Source organism: Pelophylax lessonae (assembly GCF_965119305.1).
Source record: "Pelophylax lessonae genome assembly, chromosome: 1".
Lineage (NCBI taxonomy): Eukaryota > Metazoa > Chordata > Amphibia > Anura > Ranidae > Pelophylax > Pelophylax lessonae.
In genome coordinates this window covers 532,830,596-532,851,401 of record NC_138768.1, presented here as the reverse complement: position 1 = coordinate 532,851,401, position 20,806 = coordinate 532,830,596, and the positions used below count along the sequence as shown (strand labels likewise).

Sequence of the window (20,806 nt, the reverse complement as noted above, 5' to 3'; positions counted from 1 at the left end):
GTGTCAGAAATAGGCCTGATCCTTAAGTGGTAAAGGAAAAATTTAGTTTTGTATGGCGTATTTTATTCCTAAAGCAGTTTATTCAACACACAATACTGTTCAAAAGATTTATTATGACATCACAGCAGTCGAAGTCCCTGCACATTTATTTTGCAGTTGAGTCAACGCAATCTAATATAATCAAAAGCTTGCTAGCTAAAGGCAGGGTGATGGGAGTGCCTATCAGACACAGAACAGTAGAAGTAGTGCTGGTAATGTGATACTCCGGGAGTCATTGTGTAATATAGACCTCCCCTTCCATGACTGCATCACAAACATTGCTGTCATACTGTAGCAACCGTACATAGAGAAGCTGTCAGACTGACTCCAGGTAAGATTCTCAACTGTCATGATTTTTCTTATTTAATTGTTAATATGGTTTCAAATGAGCTGAGGTATTTAGCATGACTGTGTGCCTGCAGAAATATACTGCGGGCGTCTCATTGAAAATAATGGGTGTGGACTGACCAGCCTAACCTCGCCTAAATCATTGTACACAGATCCCTGGACTTCCTAGGGCTTGTGTAATTAAGGAACTATTTCATTTTTTTAAAGAACAGTTGATTATCTGGTTTTAAGGCTGGTTCACAGCACAATTTCTGCATTCCAGATGCGTTTCTGCATGCCCGTTTTTTGTGTATTCTGGTGTGGTTTTCATGCATTTTGCCACTTTCCAAGATATGTTCCATATAGGGTTGCTACCTCTTTCCTTTAAGGAGGAAGTAAACCCTCCTCTGCAACTTGTACCTATAGGTAAGCCTATAATAAGGCTTACCTATAGGTACTGTAAATATCTCTTAAACATATCTACCGTTTAGGAGATATTTACTTTGCATGCAGCCAGTGACATCACTGGCGCATGCACTCTGAAGGAACGGCCACTCGTGCTGTTCCTCCAGAGCCCCGTGCCGAGACCGTCGGCTCCCGCGCGCATGCGCGGGAGTGATGTCACCGCGGCTCCAGCCAATCAGATGGCCGGATGCCGCAAACCCGAAAGAAGGGCGACGAAACATGTCACCCATGAGACAGGTGAGCGGCCGGCACTGCGAGGCTTCGTTCTAAGGTAAGTATTTCATAATGAACTAGTATGCGATGCATGCTAGCTTATTATGTGTTTGTCTTTCAGGTGTTTGTTTGTTTTTTTTTTTTTAAATTCTGAGGTTTACAACCTCTTTAAAGAGGAAGTAAACCCTCCTCAGGAAGTTGTACCTATAGGTAAGCCTATATTAAGGCTTACCTATAGGTACTGTAAATATCTCCTAAACATGTACCGTTTAGGAGATATTTACCTTTAATGCAGCCAGTGACGTCACTGGCGCATGCGCTCTGAAGGAACGGCAGATCGTGCCGTTCCTTCAGAGCCCCGTGCCGTGACCGTCGGCTCCCGCGCGCGTGCGCGGGAGTGACGTCACCGCGGCTCCGGCCAATCAGATGGCCGGATGCCGCGATCCCGGAAGACGGGCGACTATACATGTCGCCCGTCATACAGGTAAGCGGACGGCACGGCGGGGGCTCGTTCTAAGGTAAGTATTTCATAATGAGCTAGTATGCGATGCATACTAGCTCATTATGGGTTTCTCTTTCAGGTTGTAAAGAAGAGAAAAAAAAAATTCTTGGTGTACAACCTCTTTAAGGCTATACTTCCATGTATTGCTGGTCTAAGGGCCAATTCACACTACACCTGACAGCTGCCGCACACACACAGCGGTTTAATACATAGCAGCTGTCCATGCCAGTTGCCGGGCGATGTGATGGGCATTTTAGCCCGTCACAGAGTTCCCTTGTTTTGTTTTTTTATTCAACATTATTTGAAGTTTACAAAGTGACACTTCATTCATGTCGCTGTACAGCAGCTCCGGGCTGCATTGCAGTGTGAATAGAACACACACACAGAAAGAGGTTGTTTTCTGTGTCCTAGTGGTAACTGATGTTCTTCCAGTGCGAAAAAAAAAAAAAAAAAAATGTTGGTCACCATACTATATGCTCAAAATAAATGTTATAGTCCCTGTGGTATAGAAATGAACCCCCTCTTACCTCTACTTTTCATCCCCCTCTAAATGATCCCTTTAGGGGAAAAAACACAAAAAAAAATAGCTAAATGCCCTTTTAAACTTACCTGAAATTGTATTTATGTGACACAACCTTGAGAGTCCTTATTCAGATGTCTGGCCATACACTATTCAATCTGATCGTACAATCCCCTTAACCACTTCAATACCGGACACTTTTACCCCCTTCCTGCCCAGGCCAATTTTCAGCTTTCAGCTCTGTCACACTTTGAAAGACAATTGCCCCGTCATGTCACTCTGTACTCAAATGAAACTTTTATCATTTTTTTCACACAAATAAAGCTTTCTTTTGGTGGTATTTAATCACCACTGGGTGTTTTATTTTTTGCTACAAAAAAAAAAAAAAAAAGACTAATGTAGCAGGTTTTCCTCCAGTCATTGGGCCTGATGTGGGTCTGCCATGGTTACCGGTAACACATTCAGCCCATTTAAGCTGAATGCCCAAGTGTGAGATTGGAGACAATTCTGGCAACTTTTGGTTTGTTTTGTTTATTTGATATTGGGAATGGGAGAAGGGAATGAGTGGGATACTTGCTGAACTTGACTTTTGACACTCTGGTTAGCTCAAAAGTCCTGTAAACAGCTCCCTCCAGCCCTTCACTGACTGAAGTAGCCCTTTGTAACTGCTTGTGCTGCTGCAACTCTCAACACTATACACTGCACGCTATACGCTTTAACTCTTCAGGGCCCAACCGCTTGCACCCCCTTTACACTTTAGGGTCCTCTCACTAGGCACCCCTTCTGAACTTCAGGGTCCTCTCACTTGGCACCCCCTCTGAACTTCAGGGTCCTCTCACTAGGCACCCCCTCTGAACTTCAGGGTCCTCTAACTAGGCACCCCCTCTGAACTTCAGGGTCCTCTCACTAGGCACCCCCTCTGAACTTCAGGGTCCTCTCACTAGGCACCCCCTCTGAACTTCAGGGTCCTCTCACTAGGCACCCCCTCTGAACTTCAGGGTCCTCTCACTAGGCACCCCCTCTGAACTTCAGGGTCCTCTCACTAGGCACCCACTCTGAACTTTTGGGTCCTCTCACTAGGCACCCTCTCTGAACTTCAGGGTCCTCTCACTAGGCACCCTCTCTGAACTTCAGGGTCCTCTCACTAGGCACCTCCTCTGAACTTCAGGGTCCTCTCACTAGGCACCCCCTCTGAACTTCAGGGTCCTCTCACTAGGCACCCCCTCTGAACTTCAGGGTCCTCTCACTAGGCACCCCCTCTGAACTTCAGGGTCCTCTCACTAGGCACCCACTCTGAACTTCAGGGTCCTCTCACTAGGCACCCTCTCTGAACTTCAGGGTCCTCTCACTAAGCACCCTCTCTGAACTTCAGGGTCCTCTCACTAGGCACCCCCTCTGAACTTCAGGGTCCTCTCACTAGGCACCCTCTCTGAACTTCAGGGTCAACACTGGCATCCCCTTTACCGCTAACTGGCTCCTAGATCCCTTGGACCTTCACTGGAGTGGTCCCCTCTGCTAGGCAGACCCCCAGGGGCAGTTTACAGTACTCACGAACTGGGAATGCTTTCCTGAAACTGGACCCCCTCTGCTCTGCTGTTCCTCGGCACACCGGATCCTCTCTGCAGCTCAGCTCAGCTCACTCCGTCCTCTCAGGCAAGCCGTCCGGGACACCCGATCCTGCTGACAGGAGGAGAGACAGCCATACTCTCCCTCCTGGGACTCTGCTTCCTGCCAAAAACGCCGCATCATGTGCTCCCCTCAAACTTATACCCCCTCCCAGAATCCTGTGCGGCAGAATCTGCCTTTCTGTGGTAGATACAGGCCTAAGTGTGCCATTGACTGGGTTTCCTCCACTGCCCAATGAGAACCCTCTCATGGAGCACAGTGGGGAGACTCCCCAGTCTCAACAGCCACACCTGGGAGACATGACAGCCCACCTGAAAATCATGGCTCTGCTGTTAGGCAGCTTAAGGCCCACTATACTTTGTCTAGCACCTACCCTGTAGGGTGCTATACTAAAAAATTTTTGAAAAAAAAAAAAAGATTTTCTTAGTTTCTGTCTGAAAATGTTGTAAGTAAGTAATTTTTCTCCTTCACTGATGCGTTCTAATGAGGCTGCACTGATGGGCACTGATGAGGCAGGACTAATGAAACAGCACTGAAGGGCACTGGTGAGGAGGCATTAATATGCAGCACTGATAGGCGGCACTGATGAGCACTAATAGGTGGCACTGATGGGCACTGATGGGTGGCACTGACTGGTATTACTGATGGGCACAGATTGACATCACTGATGGGCACAGATTGACATCACCGTTTGAAGCTGCACTGATAATTAGGACACTGATGATTAGTGCCCTGATTACCTGTACAGGTCTCCCCTGTGAGGAGATGCTGCTAATTGGCTCTCCTCACCTCTGTCAGTGTGAGGCAAGGAGAGCCGATAAAATGCATTTCTGTGTTTATATGTGATCAGCTGTGATTGGACACCGTTGATCACATGGGTAAAGAGATGCGTTATCAACTCTTCACCGAGATCGGGGTTGCGACATGTCCCAGGGACAGGGCACATCTGCAATCACCAAGTTATGCGCTGCCGTGGGCGTGCAAGCTTGATGAGACTGGGGGCGACATCATATGATGTTGTACCAGAACGAGAGGGGATCCCGTCTGCCGTCTATACGGCGGGTGGGAGGTAGGTAATATCTACCATCATATATGTAGTGCAAAGTCCTTTCTGATTGGATACAAATTGAATGGATTGTTTAGGTTTGTCCTTATATTACAGAGTTTTGAACGGATGCAGGGAGTTGTGACTCGGTTTGGGTGCCCCCATAGCGAGCTGCTTGCTATGGGGGCAATCAACAGGAGGGAGGGGCCAGGAGAGCCAAAGAGGGACCCAAAAGGAGGAGGATCCAGGCTTCACTGTGCAAATCCACTGCAACAGAGCAGGTAAGTATACCATGTCTGTTATTTTTATAGGAAAAAAAAAATTTGACTTTACAATCACTTTATCAATCCAATTGGGGGCAGTTTACTAAGACTGGAGTAGCCAGAATCTGGAGTGTTTGTGTATGGTAACAAATCAGCCTGAAACAAAAGGAAGCTAGAAGCCGATTGGTTGCTATACATAGCTGCGTTAGATTCTCTCTGGGACAGTTTTTATAAACCCCCCCCCCCCCCAATAAATTATGAAGGCTTTAACTGCCACCACTTGCCGACCACCTAACAGTAAATATACATCATGTTTTTTACATTGAATACCGGAGTTATGGCAGCAGCTTGCTGCCATAACCCCGGTGTCTTTTTTTTTTTTTTTTTTGTTAGGCAGCCGGCTTTCTGATAAAAGTGATCCCAGTGGCGCATAATAAAAAAGAGTAAAAAAATACGATGCTAAACATATGCACTCAACTTCTTTGGTCGACCATGGCGAGGCCTGTTCTGAGTGGAACCTGTCCTATTAAACCCCCGTATGGTCTTGGCCACTTTGCTGCAGCTCAGTTTCAGGGTCTTGGAAATCTTCCTATAGCCTAGGTCATCTTTATGTAGAGCAACAATTCTTTTTTTCCACATCCTCAGAGAGTTCTTTGCCATGAGGTGCCATGTTGTACTTCCAATGACCAGATGAGTGAGAGCGATAACACAAAATTTACCACACCTGCTCCCCATTCACACCTGAGACCTTTTGACACTAACAAGTTACATGACACTGGAGAGGAAAAATGGCTAATTGGGCCCAATTTGGACATGTTCACTTAGGGGTGTACTCACTTTTGTTGCCAGCAGTTTAGACATTAATGGCTGTGTGTTGAGTTATTTTAAGGGGACAGCAAATTTACACTGTTATACAAGCTGTACACTCACTACTTTACATTGTAGCAAAGTGTCATTTCTTCAGTGCTGTCACATGAAAAGATAGAATAAAATATTTACAAAAATGTAAATCACTTTTGTGAGATTATGTGTGTGTGTGTGTATATGTATATATATATGTATATATATATATATATATATATATATATATATATATATATATATATATATATATATATATACACACACACACATATGCACTGTATATATATTACTTTCATTTTGTTATGTAACAACATGAAATTACTTTCAGATGGGCACATAGAGCAGGACTTTGCAAGTGTAAATATTCTTTAAAAGCATGACAAAATTACTATTAATATTTGTGTCAACAATGTCTCAAAGATTCACCTTTGAACCGACATAAATGTTGCAAAACTTGTTTCTAGAGTTACATAGCTAGTTTGAAAATTAGAATAATTACACATTACTCAGCATTTTTCAATCCCGTGAAAGGTAATTTATGTTTGCTCTGAACAACAACTCTAAATGTGTCTTTACTTCCTATTATCTAGTTTTACTGGCTGCCTAAAAATGTTCATATCATTGTAGAAAAACTGTAAATGATCAATACTTGCCGCATTGTATTTACAGTGTGTTTTGCAGTGCCATCTTGTGGTGAAAAGGTATATTATCCAGAAACAAATGTTATTTGCAGCCTTTGGAAGAACCCATAAAATAATTAAAGTGGTTGTAAACCTCAGTCATGAAATCTGAACAAAGCACATATATCTGTAGTGTTTACTTGTCTCTCTCCAAAGCAACGAGTGTCATTTCCCACTGATGCTTCATTCCTCTGTTATCAGCATTAGTAATTTCTTACACGTTTTCTGGACATCAGAGATAAAATGGTGACAGGGAGGGAGCTCAGCACACACATTTTCTATTCACAACACAGCTCTGCATCCTTTCTTAGTTCCTGTGCAGTGTGTGAAGGGGGTGTGTTCCATTCCTCCAATCAGTTCTTACACACTGTACAAGAGCTCTAACTGCAGCTCCCCGCCCTCTCCTCTGTGCTCCTGACAGATGAAGAAGGATTTTTTTTCTAAATTCAGATCTTTTGAAGGGATGTAGAAAAGAGCAGAATGCAGATAAACAAGTAAAACTTTCATAGGAGGATTTGTTTCATCTCTGTGTATCATCTGAGGCTCTTCACTTCACTGGATATATATGTGAGAGTTTACAACCACTTTAATTTTCTTTTTTTTAATTTCCTAATTTATATGACTCAACAGATGACTAGGTAATTCATCAGTCCACCCAGGCTGGTAGATGCTGGAGAGTTAAACCACCTGAGAATTTCTGTTTCACTGATTACTACTTCCAGTTTCAGTTCATCCATGATCTATTATAAAGAGAAAAATAACCGCGCTAAGTGAAAAAAGGGGGAGCTGCAGCTTCAAGTGTGACAACACTCAATAAGTAATAAAGTAAAACAAGCTGCGCTATTATAGTGAAACAGTGTTACTCAAACCAAAGAAAACAAAAAGAGGGCGCACCGACCTAGCGCATTATCCTCAATAACAGGCTTTATTGTATAACATTAAAAATGGCTACTCACAGACGTAGATGATAGTAAAGCATGTCGAGCTTAACTGCTCAAATGTCCGGGTCAGTCCATGTAAATGTCCATGACCGATGAGATGATGGCTGACGCGTTTCGAGGCTCAGCCTCTTCCTCAGAGCTACTGAGGAAGCGCAGCCATCATCTCATCATCATCTCATCGGTCATGGACATTTACATGGACTGACCCGGACATTTGAGCAGTTAAGCTCGACATGCTTTACTATCATCTACGTCTGTGAGTAGCCATTTTTAATGTTATACAATAAAGCCTATTATTGAGGATAATGCGCTAGGTCGGTGCGCCCTCTTTTTGTTTTCTTTGCTTTCAGTATCGGTGGACTACCCCAGTCCGTTTTGGGCAGCAAGACCATAGCCATTTGAGAAGCCAGGATTGAGTCCCGTGAGGAGTGCGGTAGTGGGGCTGGGATACCAAGCGCAAGAGAAAGGTGGTCACACTTTATGGTCTTTTGGAGTGTTACTCAAACACATGTGAAATCAAAACGTCATATAACCTTATAATAAAATAATGAAATTATATATAAAAATGGTGATAATATTGTGTTGTAAATTATATCCCCCTATGGTGAGGTAGACAGATATAAATTGTATAGCACATATAAATTTCAAAAAATTGAAAAAAGGTTCATATAGTCTCTTAATCAGGAAATTCCCAAAGAAAGAAGTGAGGATTCTGATAATCGCCAAGCTTCACTAGGTGTAAATTGACCCATTCATCCATGCTCTGGCTGCTGTGATAAGGGTTGAAGAGAAGGCGATTGTACCTGTTCTCCATGCAGACTGCCTTTGTTTTTGCATCTGCATCAACTTTAAATGTCATGCAGGCAGCCTATAGAGGTGGATGCAAATGCAGCAGCTCAACAGACCCAACCGCACATCAAAGTTGACAGCCGAGCAGCAGCGGCTGTACAGCACTAAACCCTCATTGTCTGCACAATCTGTTTTTGAAGAGATTCAGTGGAGTGCAGAGGTGACATTAGGGATCTAATAGACCCCTGATGTCTTTTAAAAAAGAACATTAGGGATCTAATAGACCCCTGATGTCTTTTAAAAAAGAACATTAGGGATCTAATAGACCCCTGATGTCTTTTAAAAAGAACATTAGGGATCTAATAGACCCCTGATGTATTTTAAAAAAGGACCTAACACCTGCACTATACTATAACATAGGGGAAATAGTAATAAAGTTAAGTGCGAAGAAAAAACAAATAAAGTTAAATATTTAGTCAATAAAAAAGCAATTTTTAAAGCCCCCCCCACATACCTGTTTATGAATGTAAAAGCGTGCGTCGAGGACACCTACATATGAAAACGATGACTGTGCCACACATTAGCACATCGAAGTAAGTGACAATTATGTACAATGTATAAAACAACGCCTGAAATGTTTTTGAACACATTTTTGGGATCTTTTACATTCTTTTATAAAGACATATTAGACAATTCTTATCCTTTTGAGAAAATGAATAATGACAAAGAAATATACTTCTACTTTTCCACAAGCAGGCATCAAGAATGAAGTTATCAATCCTTGGAGCTTCTGGCCAGACAGGTTTATACTTACTGTCTCAAGCCTTGGAACAAGGACATTATGTAAAAGCCCTTGTGAGAGATGTCAATAAAATAACGATCCAGCATGAAAATCTAAAGGTTTGTGTCATAACCATAATAAACATTTTTACTTTTTTTTTTGATTGTTGGACTGTTAAATTGCATTGAGTAGTGTAGTGTTTGACTGTGGTTTTGCTATCCTAAAGACTAAAGCCCCGCACACACGCAACGATTATCGGCCGACCGATCGTCCGTCTTTTGTTGTGTTTTGTTTGTTGGAATGTGCTCTAGACTGCACACGAATTTTCTCGCCCAACAAAAATCTACTTCAGAAGTGATGTCATGTGTTGGTGTGCTTTCTTTGTGTTCTCTCTTCTCTGAGCATGCCCAGACTTGCTCATTGGATTTTTCCCTGTCGAAATCTGTACTGACTGACGGAAAATCGGCTGTATTTTGACGGCAGACAAAAATTTTATAGTCTGCACACCAGATTTTTTTCGGCCGAAAAGTCGGAGTCGGTTGTCGGAAACATCATACTAACAAGCCGAAAATCGTCAGATCGGACGTTGGACAAAAATTTCCTGCCAATTTTTAATGCGTGTGTAAGGGGCTTAAGTTTACCTTTTGGGGCAGAATTTTACTTTTCATAATAAATTGAATCCTTTTGTAATGTCATTTGTACCCCAGCCACCCCAATGCGCAATCTCTTACATACTTCATCTATAGCAGCTTTGAAATTTCATCAGTTTATATTAGTATTTGAAAAATTATTTTTGCATCTATTACTTCCTGTAGATCATGTGACATCCAGGAAGCTTTGAATCCCATCATGCACTGCCTTTCTGAATCACAGAAAAGGGTATGATAGGGCATGTTTACCACTCTGGACCACCCCTCCCTCATTACTATACCACCTTCCACCCACTTTCTGTATAATCCGATTTTACAATCACCTTTAGATCTACCATCAGCTATGTAGTGCAAGGGCCTGTTTGATTGGATATAAATGGAATAGATTGTTCAGGTGTGTCCTCCTATTCCATAGCTCTGGTAAATCTAAAGGAAATTGTAAAATCATATTGCATAGTGTATGGCCATCTTTATACAAATACATAGGAGGGAGTGAAACACTCTGCTGTCAGGCCCCGTTCACATCTCCACGTAGCGGGAACTCACATTTTCACGTGCATTTTTTTTTTTTTGTGTTGCATTTTGCAGCATATTTGCTTGTTACGCATAGGGCAGCCCATTCACGCAATAATCGCCCCAAAGAAGCTCCAGAACTTTTAAAACAGATCATGGTGCATTTTTATCATGCTTTTTGGTGAGTTTGAAGGATGTTTCTGTAATGCACGTTTGCCATGTGTTCGGAAACACACAGCTATAAATGGAGCCTCATTGTTCTTGTGTAAATGCACCAATTTTAGTTTCAGGCCCCATTCACACCTAGGAGAGTTAGAGCACATTTTTTGTGGCTCATGTTTTGTATAGAACACCTTATTGACTTCAATGACCTGCCCTACAAGTAGCTCATGGGACATTCTGGGGTGTTGTGGGTTGCACATTTTTTACTGTGTGTTTTGCTGTGTTTGTCACTCCCTATTTCAAAACTAGGTAATTTTAGGTGTATAAAGGTGGCCAAACACTATACAATCTGATCGTCCAATCTCTGTACGATCTCCCTTAGATTTATCAAAACTATATAATAGGAGGACACCACTATCTATCCAATCACTCTGTATCCAATCAGTCAGACCCTTGCACTACACAGTAAATAGTAGATCTAAAGGAGATTTTACAATCATATTTGTATAGTGTATGTTGAGCTTTACAGAACCGATATAAACCGATATAAAAGGTCCATGTTGCTTTAACAGCATGACACTAACTGAAAAAAATGTTTATTATACAGTATGTAGCATTTATGTTGCTGAAACATTCACTTAGAATCTAACAAATACTTTCTTTACCAGGTGGTAGAAGCCAATATATTTTCACAGGAATCCCTAGCAGAACATTTGCAAGGCCAGGATGCAATTATGTCATGTCTAGGATTTTCTTATAAAATGTTCTCATCTATTAGTGGCTACACTGACTCCATGAAAGCTATAGTGGGAGCAATGCGGCAGACTGAAGTGAACAGAATTGTAGTGATGACTTCATGGTATACTGACAGTAAGTAAATTTAACAAATATTTGGTGAGTGTTTATAAATAAGAGAACCATTTAGGCCCCTTTCAAATGATCAGACCGATCGGGTCCGCCTGTCCGTTTTTCAGGTGGACCCGATCGGGCCACCCATTGTCCTCCATGGGGAGGCGTATGTCAGTGGACATGTGTCCACTGACACCTGCCTGGCATCCGATCATACAAGATCCACTGATAACAGACGTATGGTGAAACGTCATCCAGGTCAGATCAGATGGATTTTGACCACCCCATAAAGAAGAGGGGACTCCGTCTTTGTCTGCTCTGCATACCGGAGCGGACAGGACCTGTCCTCCACCTGCTCTGCAGTTATCAGTAGAGAGACTCCCCACTGGACAGGTGGACTCTGCTCAGGCAGATCCTCCCTGGGTGAAAGGGGCCTTAGATAGAGCCCTTTAGTACTCATTTACACAGGAGCCTAAATGCTGAATTTAGAGGTTTACACTTATAGTATTGTACCTATATAAATGCAGCATTACCATACACAGCTCTATTCATGGCCGTACATACCTGCAGATTTCACACATGTAAATTCATGTAAACAACTGCATGCATGCATGCACACATAAAAGTAATTTAACGAATTGTACGTCTTTAAATGCAAGTACTTTAGCTACACATTTTTTGCAGGATCTTCTACTAGCTTTGCCAGCAAGACCCTGTATTCCATGCAGAAAATAAACATATGGCCATGTGAATAAAGTCTCAACTACAAGGATTTGCTTTTTGACACTGCTTGGAGACAGTGATCTTGTGATACACACCCCTCTGCTAACCTCTAAGATCATTCAGCTTCTTTTCATGTTTACCATTACTACATACACAGTGTAGATGAGAAAAGTATGTGGTGCCTTTCAGAGATCCTATTCCAGTTTATAATATAATCTAGGTGTACTCCTCCCAGGAGATCCCCATAATTGATGCTTTGGAAGCAAAAGAATCCAGAGGCACTTGCACCGTAATGATTTTATGACCAACCGTTACAAGGTTAAAAAATTTAAAATCTCTGCCAATATCCTTTTTGTGTGTATCTCATACACTTTGGCAAAGCATGGGAGATACAGTATATGCAAAATTGGCTAAGAATTTAGTGCAACGTTTGCAAACAAAAGGAATAAGACCGCAAGCGCCTTTTGGATTATTCTTCTTCTACAGCATTGTTTATAACTATTAGTTCCTGGGTCAGCTCTCTGTTTACTAGACAGAGGTGAGGATGCTGATTCACTGCCCAATAGGGAGGCTGAAGGTCAAATGCTAAACACGGAAATTGGTTTGCTAAGCTATCTATTTGTGTAACGTGTCTGCTGTACAGTGTGGGAAATGTGTGTAAATCATAAGATTGCACATAAGGCTCTATACAATTCCTTTGGCAGGTAATACACAAACCATATACTGTATGTTTAAGTGTTTGCATGGAGTTTAGCTTTAATGGATGTGCTAGCTGTACCTTTAATAAAAAAGTCGGGTGCCATCGGCTGGTTTAATAGAAACCGGCCAACATTCAGTGTATGCCAGCCGGTCCAACTAGAGGGTCATAACCGAAATGGTCTGCTGACCCACTCCTGATCAGAACTCCCAGCCAATGGCTGAGAACGCTGACTAGGGTGTTCTGGTGAGGGGCCACCCTCCTGTCAGAACACGATAACACAGCAGGAGAAATCTCTGTACTAACATTGGACTGTTAGTACAGCTGCTCCGACATTGTTAAACCCGCTGGGTTGAACGGAAAAAAAAACTAGTAGTGTGTACAAGATTTAACTCCTACATAGAGCTCTTTAACACCCCCACTATCCAATTAGAGCAGTGTCATTGCGTGCTAGGACACTTTCACTCTGGGACTTTGTAGGTTTGACATTTGAACTAGCTCATTAGACTTGCACGTTACCTGTGTCATCAACATATCGGAAATAATGTTTAGATAGGACACACACAACTGTGATTTAAATGTATGTTTGGTATCACAACCAAATAAATTGTTTTCTTTCCTTCAATAGCTAGCTCTGCACAGAATTCTTCATTTTTTGTACGCAATTTACTCATACCTCTCATAAAAAGTGTGCTCACAAACATGTTTGAGATGGAGCAGTACCTTGAAAAAGAATGTCCTGATCTTAACTGGACCGTTGTAAGACCACCTGGACTTCAAAATGTTCCAGTAACAGGTAGGCATGGTATCATCATTTTGGAAATATAAGGTGAAAAGCAGAAATGGGGGATAACAACCTGTGTACATGAAAACCAGTGAAGTTTAACCACTTTAATACAGGGCACTTCCCTCCCTTCCTGCCCAGGCCAATTTTCCCCTTTTAGCGCTGTTGCATTTTGAATGACAATTGCGCGGTCATGCAACACTGTACCTACACCAAATTTATCTCATTTTCCCCCCACAAATAGAGCTTTCTTTTGGTGGTATTTGATCACCTGTGCGATTTTTACTTTTTGCTAAACAAATAAAAAAAGACCGAAAAGTTTGAAAAAAAAAAAAAGTTTTTTTGTTTATGTTATACAATTTTGTAAATAAATAAGTTTTTTCCTGCACTGATGAGCACTGATGAGACTGCACTGACAGGCACTGATGAGGAGGCACTGATGAGGAGGCACTGATGGGGTGGCACTGATGGGGTGGCACTGATAGGCGGCACTGATAGGCGGCACTGATATGCGGCACTGATAGGCACTGATATGTGGCACTGATAGGTAGCACAGATATGCAGCATTGGTGGGCACTGATAGGCGGCACTGCTGGGCACTGATAGGCGGCATTGATGGACACTGATAGGTGGCACTGACGGGCACTGATAGGTGGCACTGACGGGCACTAATGGGCACTGATAGGCGGCACTGGTGGGCACTGATGGGCGGCACTGATGGGCGGCACTGATGGGCACTAATGGGCACTGATAGGCGGCACTGGTGTGCAATAATGGGCACTGGTGGGCCACACAAAAGGATGGCAATGATGGGCACTTGTGGGCAGCACTGATAGGGAGGACACTGGTGGGCATCACTGATGGGGAGGGCAATGGGGGGCTCCCTGAGCCCTGATTGCCATCCCTGGTGGCCATAGTGGGCATCCCTGGGGTCATAGTGGGCATCCCTGGGGTCATAGTGGGCATCCCTGGGGTCATAGTGGGCATCCCTGGTGGATCTAGTGGCATCCCCCCCCCGAGGGTCTGCACTGGTAATCAATGATCTGATTACCAGTGCCGACCCCCCCCCCCCCTGACAGGGGAGCCGCCGATCGGCGCTCCTTTACTCGTGCCTGTCAGGCACGAACTAAGGAAAGCCGATCAATATTTACTATGTGACCAGCCGTGATTGGACACGGCTGATCACATGGTAAAGAGCCTCCGTCAGAGGCTCTTTACTGAGATCGGAGATGCAGGGTGTCAGACTGACACCTCGCATCACCGATCGCCGCTCTGCGCGCCCCCGGGGGGCGCCCAGAGCTGTGTTATCCTGCCGCCGTCATATGACGTCCGGTCAGGATAACACAACCACATTCCCGCCGTCAATTTGTAATAGGGCGGGCGGGAAGTGGTTAATAAGACACAATAATATTGCACTCACGTTTTTTCTGAAGAAGTGAAAGCCCATGTGGAGCCTGGTGAATTGATCACTGAGGGCATCCTGGTGAATATAAGGATTTAAAAAGAGGACGGTGATATCGGGCATTCCCACATCAACATACAGTATAATAACAAAACTTTCGGAATCAAGTTTTCACAAGAAGGGTGCCTTGCAATATGTGAATACACCCCTTACTTTTATTATATAATTTCATGTGACAACACTGAAGAAATGACACTTTGCTACAATGTAAAGTAGTGAGTGTACAGCTTGTATAACAGTGTAAGTTTGCTGTCCCCTCAAAATAACTCAACACACAGCCATTAATGTCTAAACCGCTGGCAACAAAAGTACACCCCTAAGTGAAAATTGGGCCCAAAGTGTCAAAATTTCGTGAGGCCACCATTATTTTCCAGCACTGCCTTAACCCTGTTGGGAATGGAGTTCACCAGAGCTTCACAGGTTGCTACTGGAGTCCTCTTTCACTCCTCCATGATGACATCACAGAGCTGGTGGATGATAGAGACCTTGCGCTCCTCCACCTTCTGTTTGAGGATTCCCCACAGATGCTCAGTAGGGTTTAGGAGACCTGCTTAGCCAGTCCATTACCTTTACCCTCAGCTTCTTTAGCAAGGCAGTGGTCGTCTTGGAGGTGTGTTTGGGGTCATTATCATGTTTTTAATATTGCCCTGCAGCCCAGTCTCTAAAGGGAGATGGATCATGCTCTGCTTCAGTATGTCACAGTACATGTTCGCATTCATGATTCCCTCAATGAACTGTAGCTCCCAACACCATGCTTGACTGTAGGCAAGACACACTTGTCTTTCTATTCCTCACTTGGTTGCCGCAACCCACGCTTGACACCATCGGAACCAAATAAGTTTATTTTGGTGTCATCAGACCACAGGACATGGTTCCAGTAATCCATGTCCTTAGTCTGCTTGTCTTCAGCAAACTGTTTGCAGGCTTTCTTGGGCATCATCTTTAGAAGAGGCTTCCTTCTGGGACGACAGCCATGCAGACCAATTTGATGCAGTGTGCAGCATATGGTCTGAGCACTCACAGGATGACCCCTCCTTCAACCTCTTAAGCATTACTGGCAGCACTCATATGTCTATTTCCCACAGACAACCTCTGGATATGACGGTGAGCAAGTGCACTCAACTTCTTTGGTCGACCATGGCAAGGCCTGTTCTGTGTGGAACCTGTCCTGTTAAACCGCTGTCTGGTCTTGGCCACCATGCTGCAGATCAGTTTCAGGGCCTTGCCAATCTTCTTATTGCCTAGGCCATCTTTATGTAGAGCAACAATTCTTTTTTTCAGATCCTAAGAGAGTTCTTTGCCATGAGGTGCCATGTTGAACTTCCAGTGACCAGTATGAGAGAGTGAGAGCAATAACATTCAATTTAACACACCTGCTCCCCATTCACACCTGAGCCCTTGTAACACTAACAAGTTACATGACACCGGGGAGGGAAAATGGCCAATTGGGCACAATTTGAACCTTTTCACTTAGGGGTGTACTTACGATTGTTGCCAGCGGTTTAGACATTAATGGCTGTGTGTTGAGTTATTTTGAGGGGACAGCAAATTTACACTGTTATACAAGCTGTACACTCACTACTTTACATTGTAGCAAAAGTGTCATTTCTTCATTGTTGTCACATGAAAGGATATAATAAAATACTTACAAAATGTGAGGGGTGTACTCACTTTTGTGAGATACTGTATATTTACACACACACATTAAAAGAGGAACTGCAAAGCATATGAAACATACAGTACATCTAAGAAGTATACTCAATATATTCACCTGGAGGAATAAATAAAGAAAACAAAATGCAGGTGCAGTACAATAAATGAGAGTAACTAATAAGCACTATAAAAATGGAAATAAGAATCAACTGTAATAAAACTATGTAATAGTATAAGGCTTTGGTAAGTATGAAATACATGGAATATATAAAGCAGATAAAAAAAAGAGGCAAACATTCACAGTAGGCAAATATATGGAATTAAAGGAAAACATGAATAAGAAAAGAATAAAGTGGCTACTAGGGGTAAACAGGATGTTGCCTTTGGCATGTAGTTTTAATAGAAATAAGAATTAATGCCATAAGTGATGTAAATAGCCACACAGTATATCTAATGGTGGATACCAAACAGAAATTGTTACCTAAAAGTCTACTCAATGTCCTACTAAATAATAAATATGGTCAGATGAAGATGAACCGAAAAACTAAGAAGCGTGTAATGCAAAATGCTATATGGCCAATAAATGTGATGGTCAGACATGATGATAATACTACTATATGGACAAAGAAGTCTTACATGGATAATACACATTATGGTACTGACATCAAGTTACACATTTACCCACGTGGCTTAGTATAAATCCAATACTTTTCTTTCTATTGCCAACAAAGACAGATCTTCCATTCATTTTATATGCTTGAGAGTGAAATTACAGGCAACATTTTGTAAAAATGTTGCCTTGGTTTTTCTCATTTACGTAACATGGCTTTATTTGTTTGAAATGCTGGGGCTTTTATGAAGATAATTTTTGATTTTAGAGGCAGATGAGGGTCTAGCTTTGGATCTTGTTTTAAGATATGCATTTTTTTCCTAATGGCTTTGTCAATCAAAAGGTGCTATGTGTTATTGGTAATGAAATGTATTCTTGTTGAGTCAGACTCCGGTGTTTTATTTAGAAGGAACTGGAAGGTTTAGAAATGTCTGATAAGCATACCTAATTGCATTTTTCGGGTATCATCTATGTGTCTTCCGTAGTTTATAATATTAATGAAAATGAATTGTGTTTCCAAATTTTAAGGTTTTCTCAATAGCCCTTTGTCACATTCACATAGCTGGGGGCAGAGTTTTCTCCCACAGTGGTACCTTGGCTTTAAAGAATTGGTCCAAAAATGTAAAATAATTTTGCTCCCGAGTAAACTGTCAATACAAAGTAGTGTCTGCTTTGAGTTGATATCTGATTAATAAGGTGGTATATGTTGTGAACTCTGACCATTCGGTTTGTTGCAGGCTAGTTGGTAAGTTGAGCTGGGAATTTTTCTTTGCTTCTGTTTGTCCCCCTTCCATGTGCACCTTGCTGTTAAGGTTAGTCATGGGTTGGGGCAGTTGCTGTTTGCTTTTACTGTTGGTTAATTGGTGGGGTGGGGGGGAGTGCACTGGACACCTTTTTGCTGCCATTGTGCTTTTTGCTGGGTGTCCAGTGCACCCCTGTGCCTTTAAGGAGGGAAGGGCTCTCTTCAGGCAAACCTGTCCTCAATCCTTCAATTACTATATATGTGCTTCTACTATGGAAGCTCTCAAAATGTATAGAGTTAGGACTGCAGATAATACTGGGGTGCCTTGCCGCGGCCTCTGTAGCTTACGCATGTATTTGCAAAGGTGTGCAAACTAAACCCGTGTTTTTAACATGAACTGTTAGACAGGACAATTTGGTTGTTGCAGGCTAGTTGGTAAGTTGAGCTGGGAATTTTTCTTTGTTTCTGTTTGACATGGGTCGCCCTTCCATGTGCTCTTTGCTGTTAAGGCTTGGTATGGGTTGGGGTAGTTGCCGTTTGTTTGTAATGAAGGTGATATATTATTGGTGTAAGGTCTACTAGGTGTTCTCAAATCCTAAGAACCGTGATTTAGGATGGTAAAGCTATTATTAGTAATTGCAGAAAGAAATCTATATTGTGAGATCATTTGTCAGGCTGTCAATGAAAGCAATTATTGGTAAACCTGGGGGTGATTTGATCCACTAGGTATATTATTTAGATTTTCATTAAGGTAAGGGATCTTTATTATGAAACTTGTGTGTGTGTTTTATTTATTAATAGCTTTTGAGCTTCTCATATAATTCCGCTTGTCCTGAATAAAAATGATTACCGTGCTGGGTATTATATCATTGCTTTTGCTCTGACTTGTTGAATTAATCCTTTTGACTCCATACCAAAAATGAAAAACTGGGGACAGTTTATGGCAATAAAGAAAAGTGTAGTGGCAGCCAAATCCCAATTAGGTTTCTGTTGTATGCTAGAAAATTAAGTCAACTAATCTATAGGATCAAAATATAAAGAGGTTCCATCAAAGTTGGTTAGACTTATCAGCATCTCCTATATTTATATTAATGGTTCTATATGATACTATGTTTAGGATACCATGCCATTGTTTATATTTTTAGCCAAGCAGTACAATTCTGTACATAAAAATGATGGATGTTAATTATCTTTCCTACAGACAAAGAAATACTGACTCACGAAGGCTACTTTGTCCCAGATGAAAAGGGATACCCTTGTACCAACACAGTGTCCCGAGCAGACGTAGCACGCTTCATGCTCTCTACCCTTAATGATGAAAAGTGGACCCGAAAAATAGTTGCAATGTGCTGTAAATAATGTAAAGATATTAATGGTAAAAATGAAGGAAAACCCAAATGTAGCTAAACTTAGAATTTGATCAGTGGGTGAATTTTAACTTGTTAAAGGATAAGTTCACTTGCAGGTAAAAAAAAATGTGCTATTATTATTATTATTATAATTTTTGGAGCCTGTAAAGCATTGCACCATGCAGGTCTCCTGCAGACCTGTCAGTGTATCTGTGTGCCTGTACATTCTGTAAAGGCACACAGATACACTGACAGTGCTAACAAAAAAATTAGGGTTATCTGCACTTGGAAACTCTATTAGCAGGCAAGCACTATAACCCAGATACTAGACAAATATTAAATTCTTTATAAAGTGTGGCACTGTGCATGTGTTAATTGGATATACAAAACCAAGTAAGTATTAACAATAAACTAGTGAGACAAAACCAAAGTCCATAAAAGTAAACTCCAAAAGGAAAAAAGTCCCAGAGGAAATCCATGCTCAGTGAAGAGATCCAGAGATCATAGCAGTGACACCAACATTCAATTCACACTGGAGGCTTACCAAAAAGCCAGAGATCACCCTTACTCAGGGAGATCAAAACTCGCTTGATTGGATCTCAGATACAGGCTCTATGATTCGGTTATCATCATGATTGCCCCAGAATACAGGCAAACACTTCAGGAGGTAGATTACTCTAAGCCCTCATTTGTATTCAATGGGTATATAAAAGACATAAACTGGGAATAGCGCAATACTGTACAACCTGTTTCTGCTCTGAACGCTATGTGGAGTTTATGTCTTTTATATATTCATTGAATATGAATGAGGGCTTGGAGTAATCTACCTTCTGAAGTGTTTGCTTGTCTTCTGGGGCAATCGTGATGATATCCGAATCATAGAGCCTGAATCTGAGATCCAATCTAGTGAGTTTTGATCTCCCTAAGGGTGATCACTGGCTTTCTGGTAAGTCTCCAGTGTGAAATGAATGTTGGTGTCACCACTATGATCTCTGGGTCTCTTCGCTGAGCACAGATTTCCTTTGGGACTTTTTTCCTTTTGGAGTTTACTTTTATGGACTTTGGTTTTGTCTCACTAGTTTATTGTTAATACTTACTTGGTTTTGTATATCCAATTAACACATGCACAGTGCCTCACTTTGATTATGAATAGATACACTGACAGTAAGAATCAATGAACTACCACGGCGCTCCATGGTATTTAATTGAGAGCCAGAAGCTGACATCTGCAAAGGATGTCGGTACTTGTAGTTCATTCATTCACAGAGTTCTGTGAATAAATAAAGTGGCTGTGTGGGAAAAACCCCGCATAGTTGCACTGATTTCAAATGCTGACAGCTAGTACAGGGAACTTCTCCCTGTCTTGCTGTCATGGGGGAATAGGGTGGAACATGTAACATGTTCCCAAAGGTGGACTCATCCTTTAAGGCTCATGGTGGAGGATTACATTACTTTGAGATCCAATAGTAGTACTTTTCCACTCTAGACAATAGTCTGTGTGTAATATGGCCCCTAATCCTTAGTAGGTTTCTAAGAGTTTATAGAGAATACCTCTCC

General features: G+C 42.1%; 1 protein-coding gene across 2 annotated transcripts; it reads left to right on the top strand.

Annotated features, from left to right (window-relative positions):
- Nucleotides 1–236: 236 nt before the first annotated feature.
- LOC309544713 (flavin reductase (NADPH)-like) lies at nucleotides 237–19,379 on the top strand. 2 transcript variants are annotated; one of them, XM_082243661.1, is made up of 5 exons: nucleotides 237–370; nucleotides 9,031–9,174; nucleotides 11,049–11,250; nucleotides 13,278–13,445; nucleotides 19,102–19,379. In XM_082243661.1, the coding sequence occupies exons 2-5, from the start codon at nucleotides 9,040–9,042 to the stop codon at nucleotides 19,257–19,259; spliced, it is 663 nt and encodes a 220-aa protein (XP_082099787.1). In that variant the 5' UTR covers nucleotides 237–370; nucleotides 9,031–9,039; the 3' UTR covers nucleotides 19,260–19,379. The 2 variants fall into 2 exon arrangements, with proteins under 2 accessions (XP_082099787.1, XP_082099788.1); XM_082243662.1 differs by having other exon boundaries at nucleotides 249–370; nucleotides 9,028–9,174.
- The last annotated feature ends 1,427 nt before the right edge of the window (nucleotides 19,380–20,806 follow it).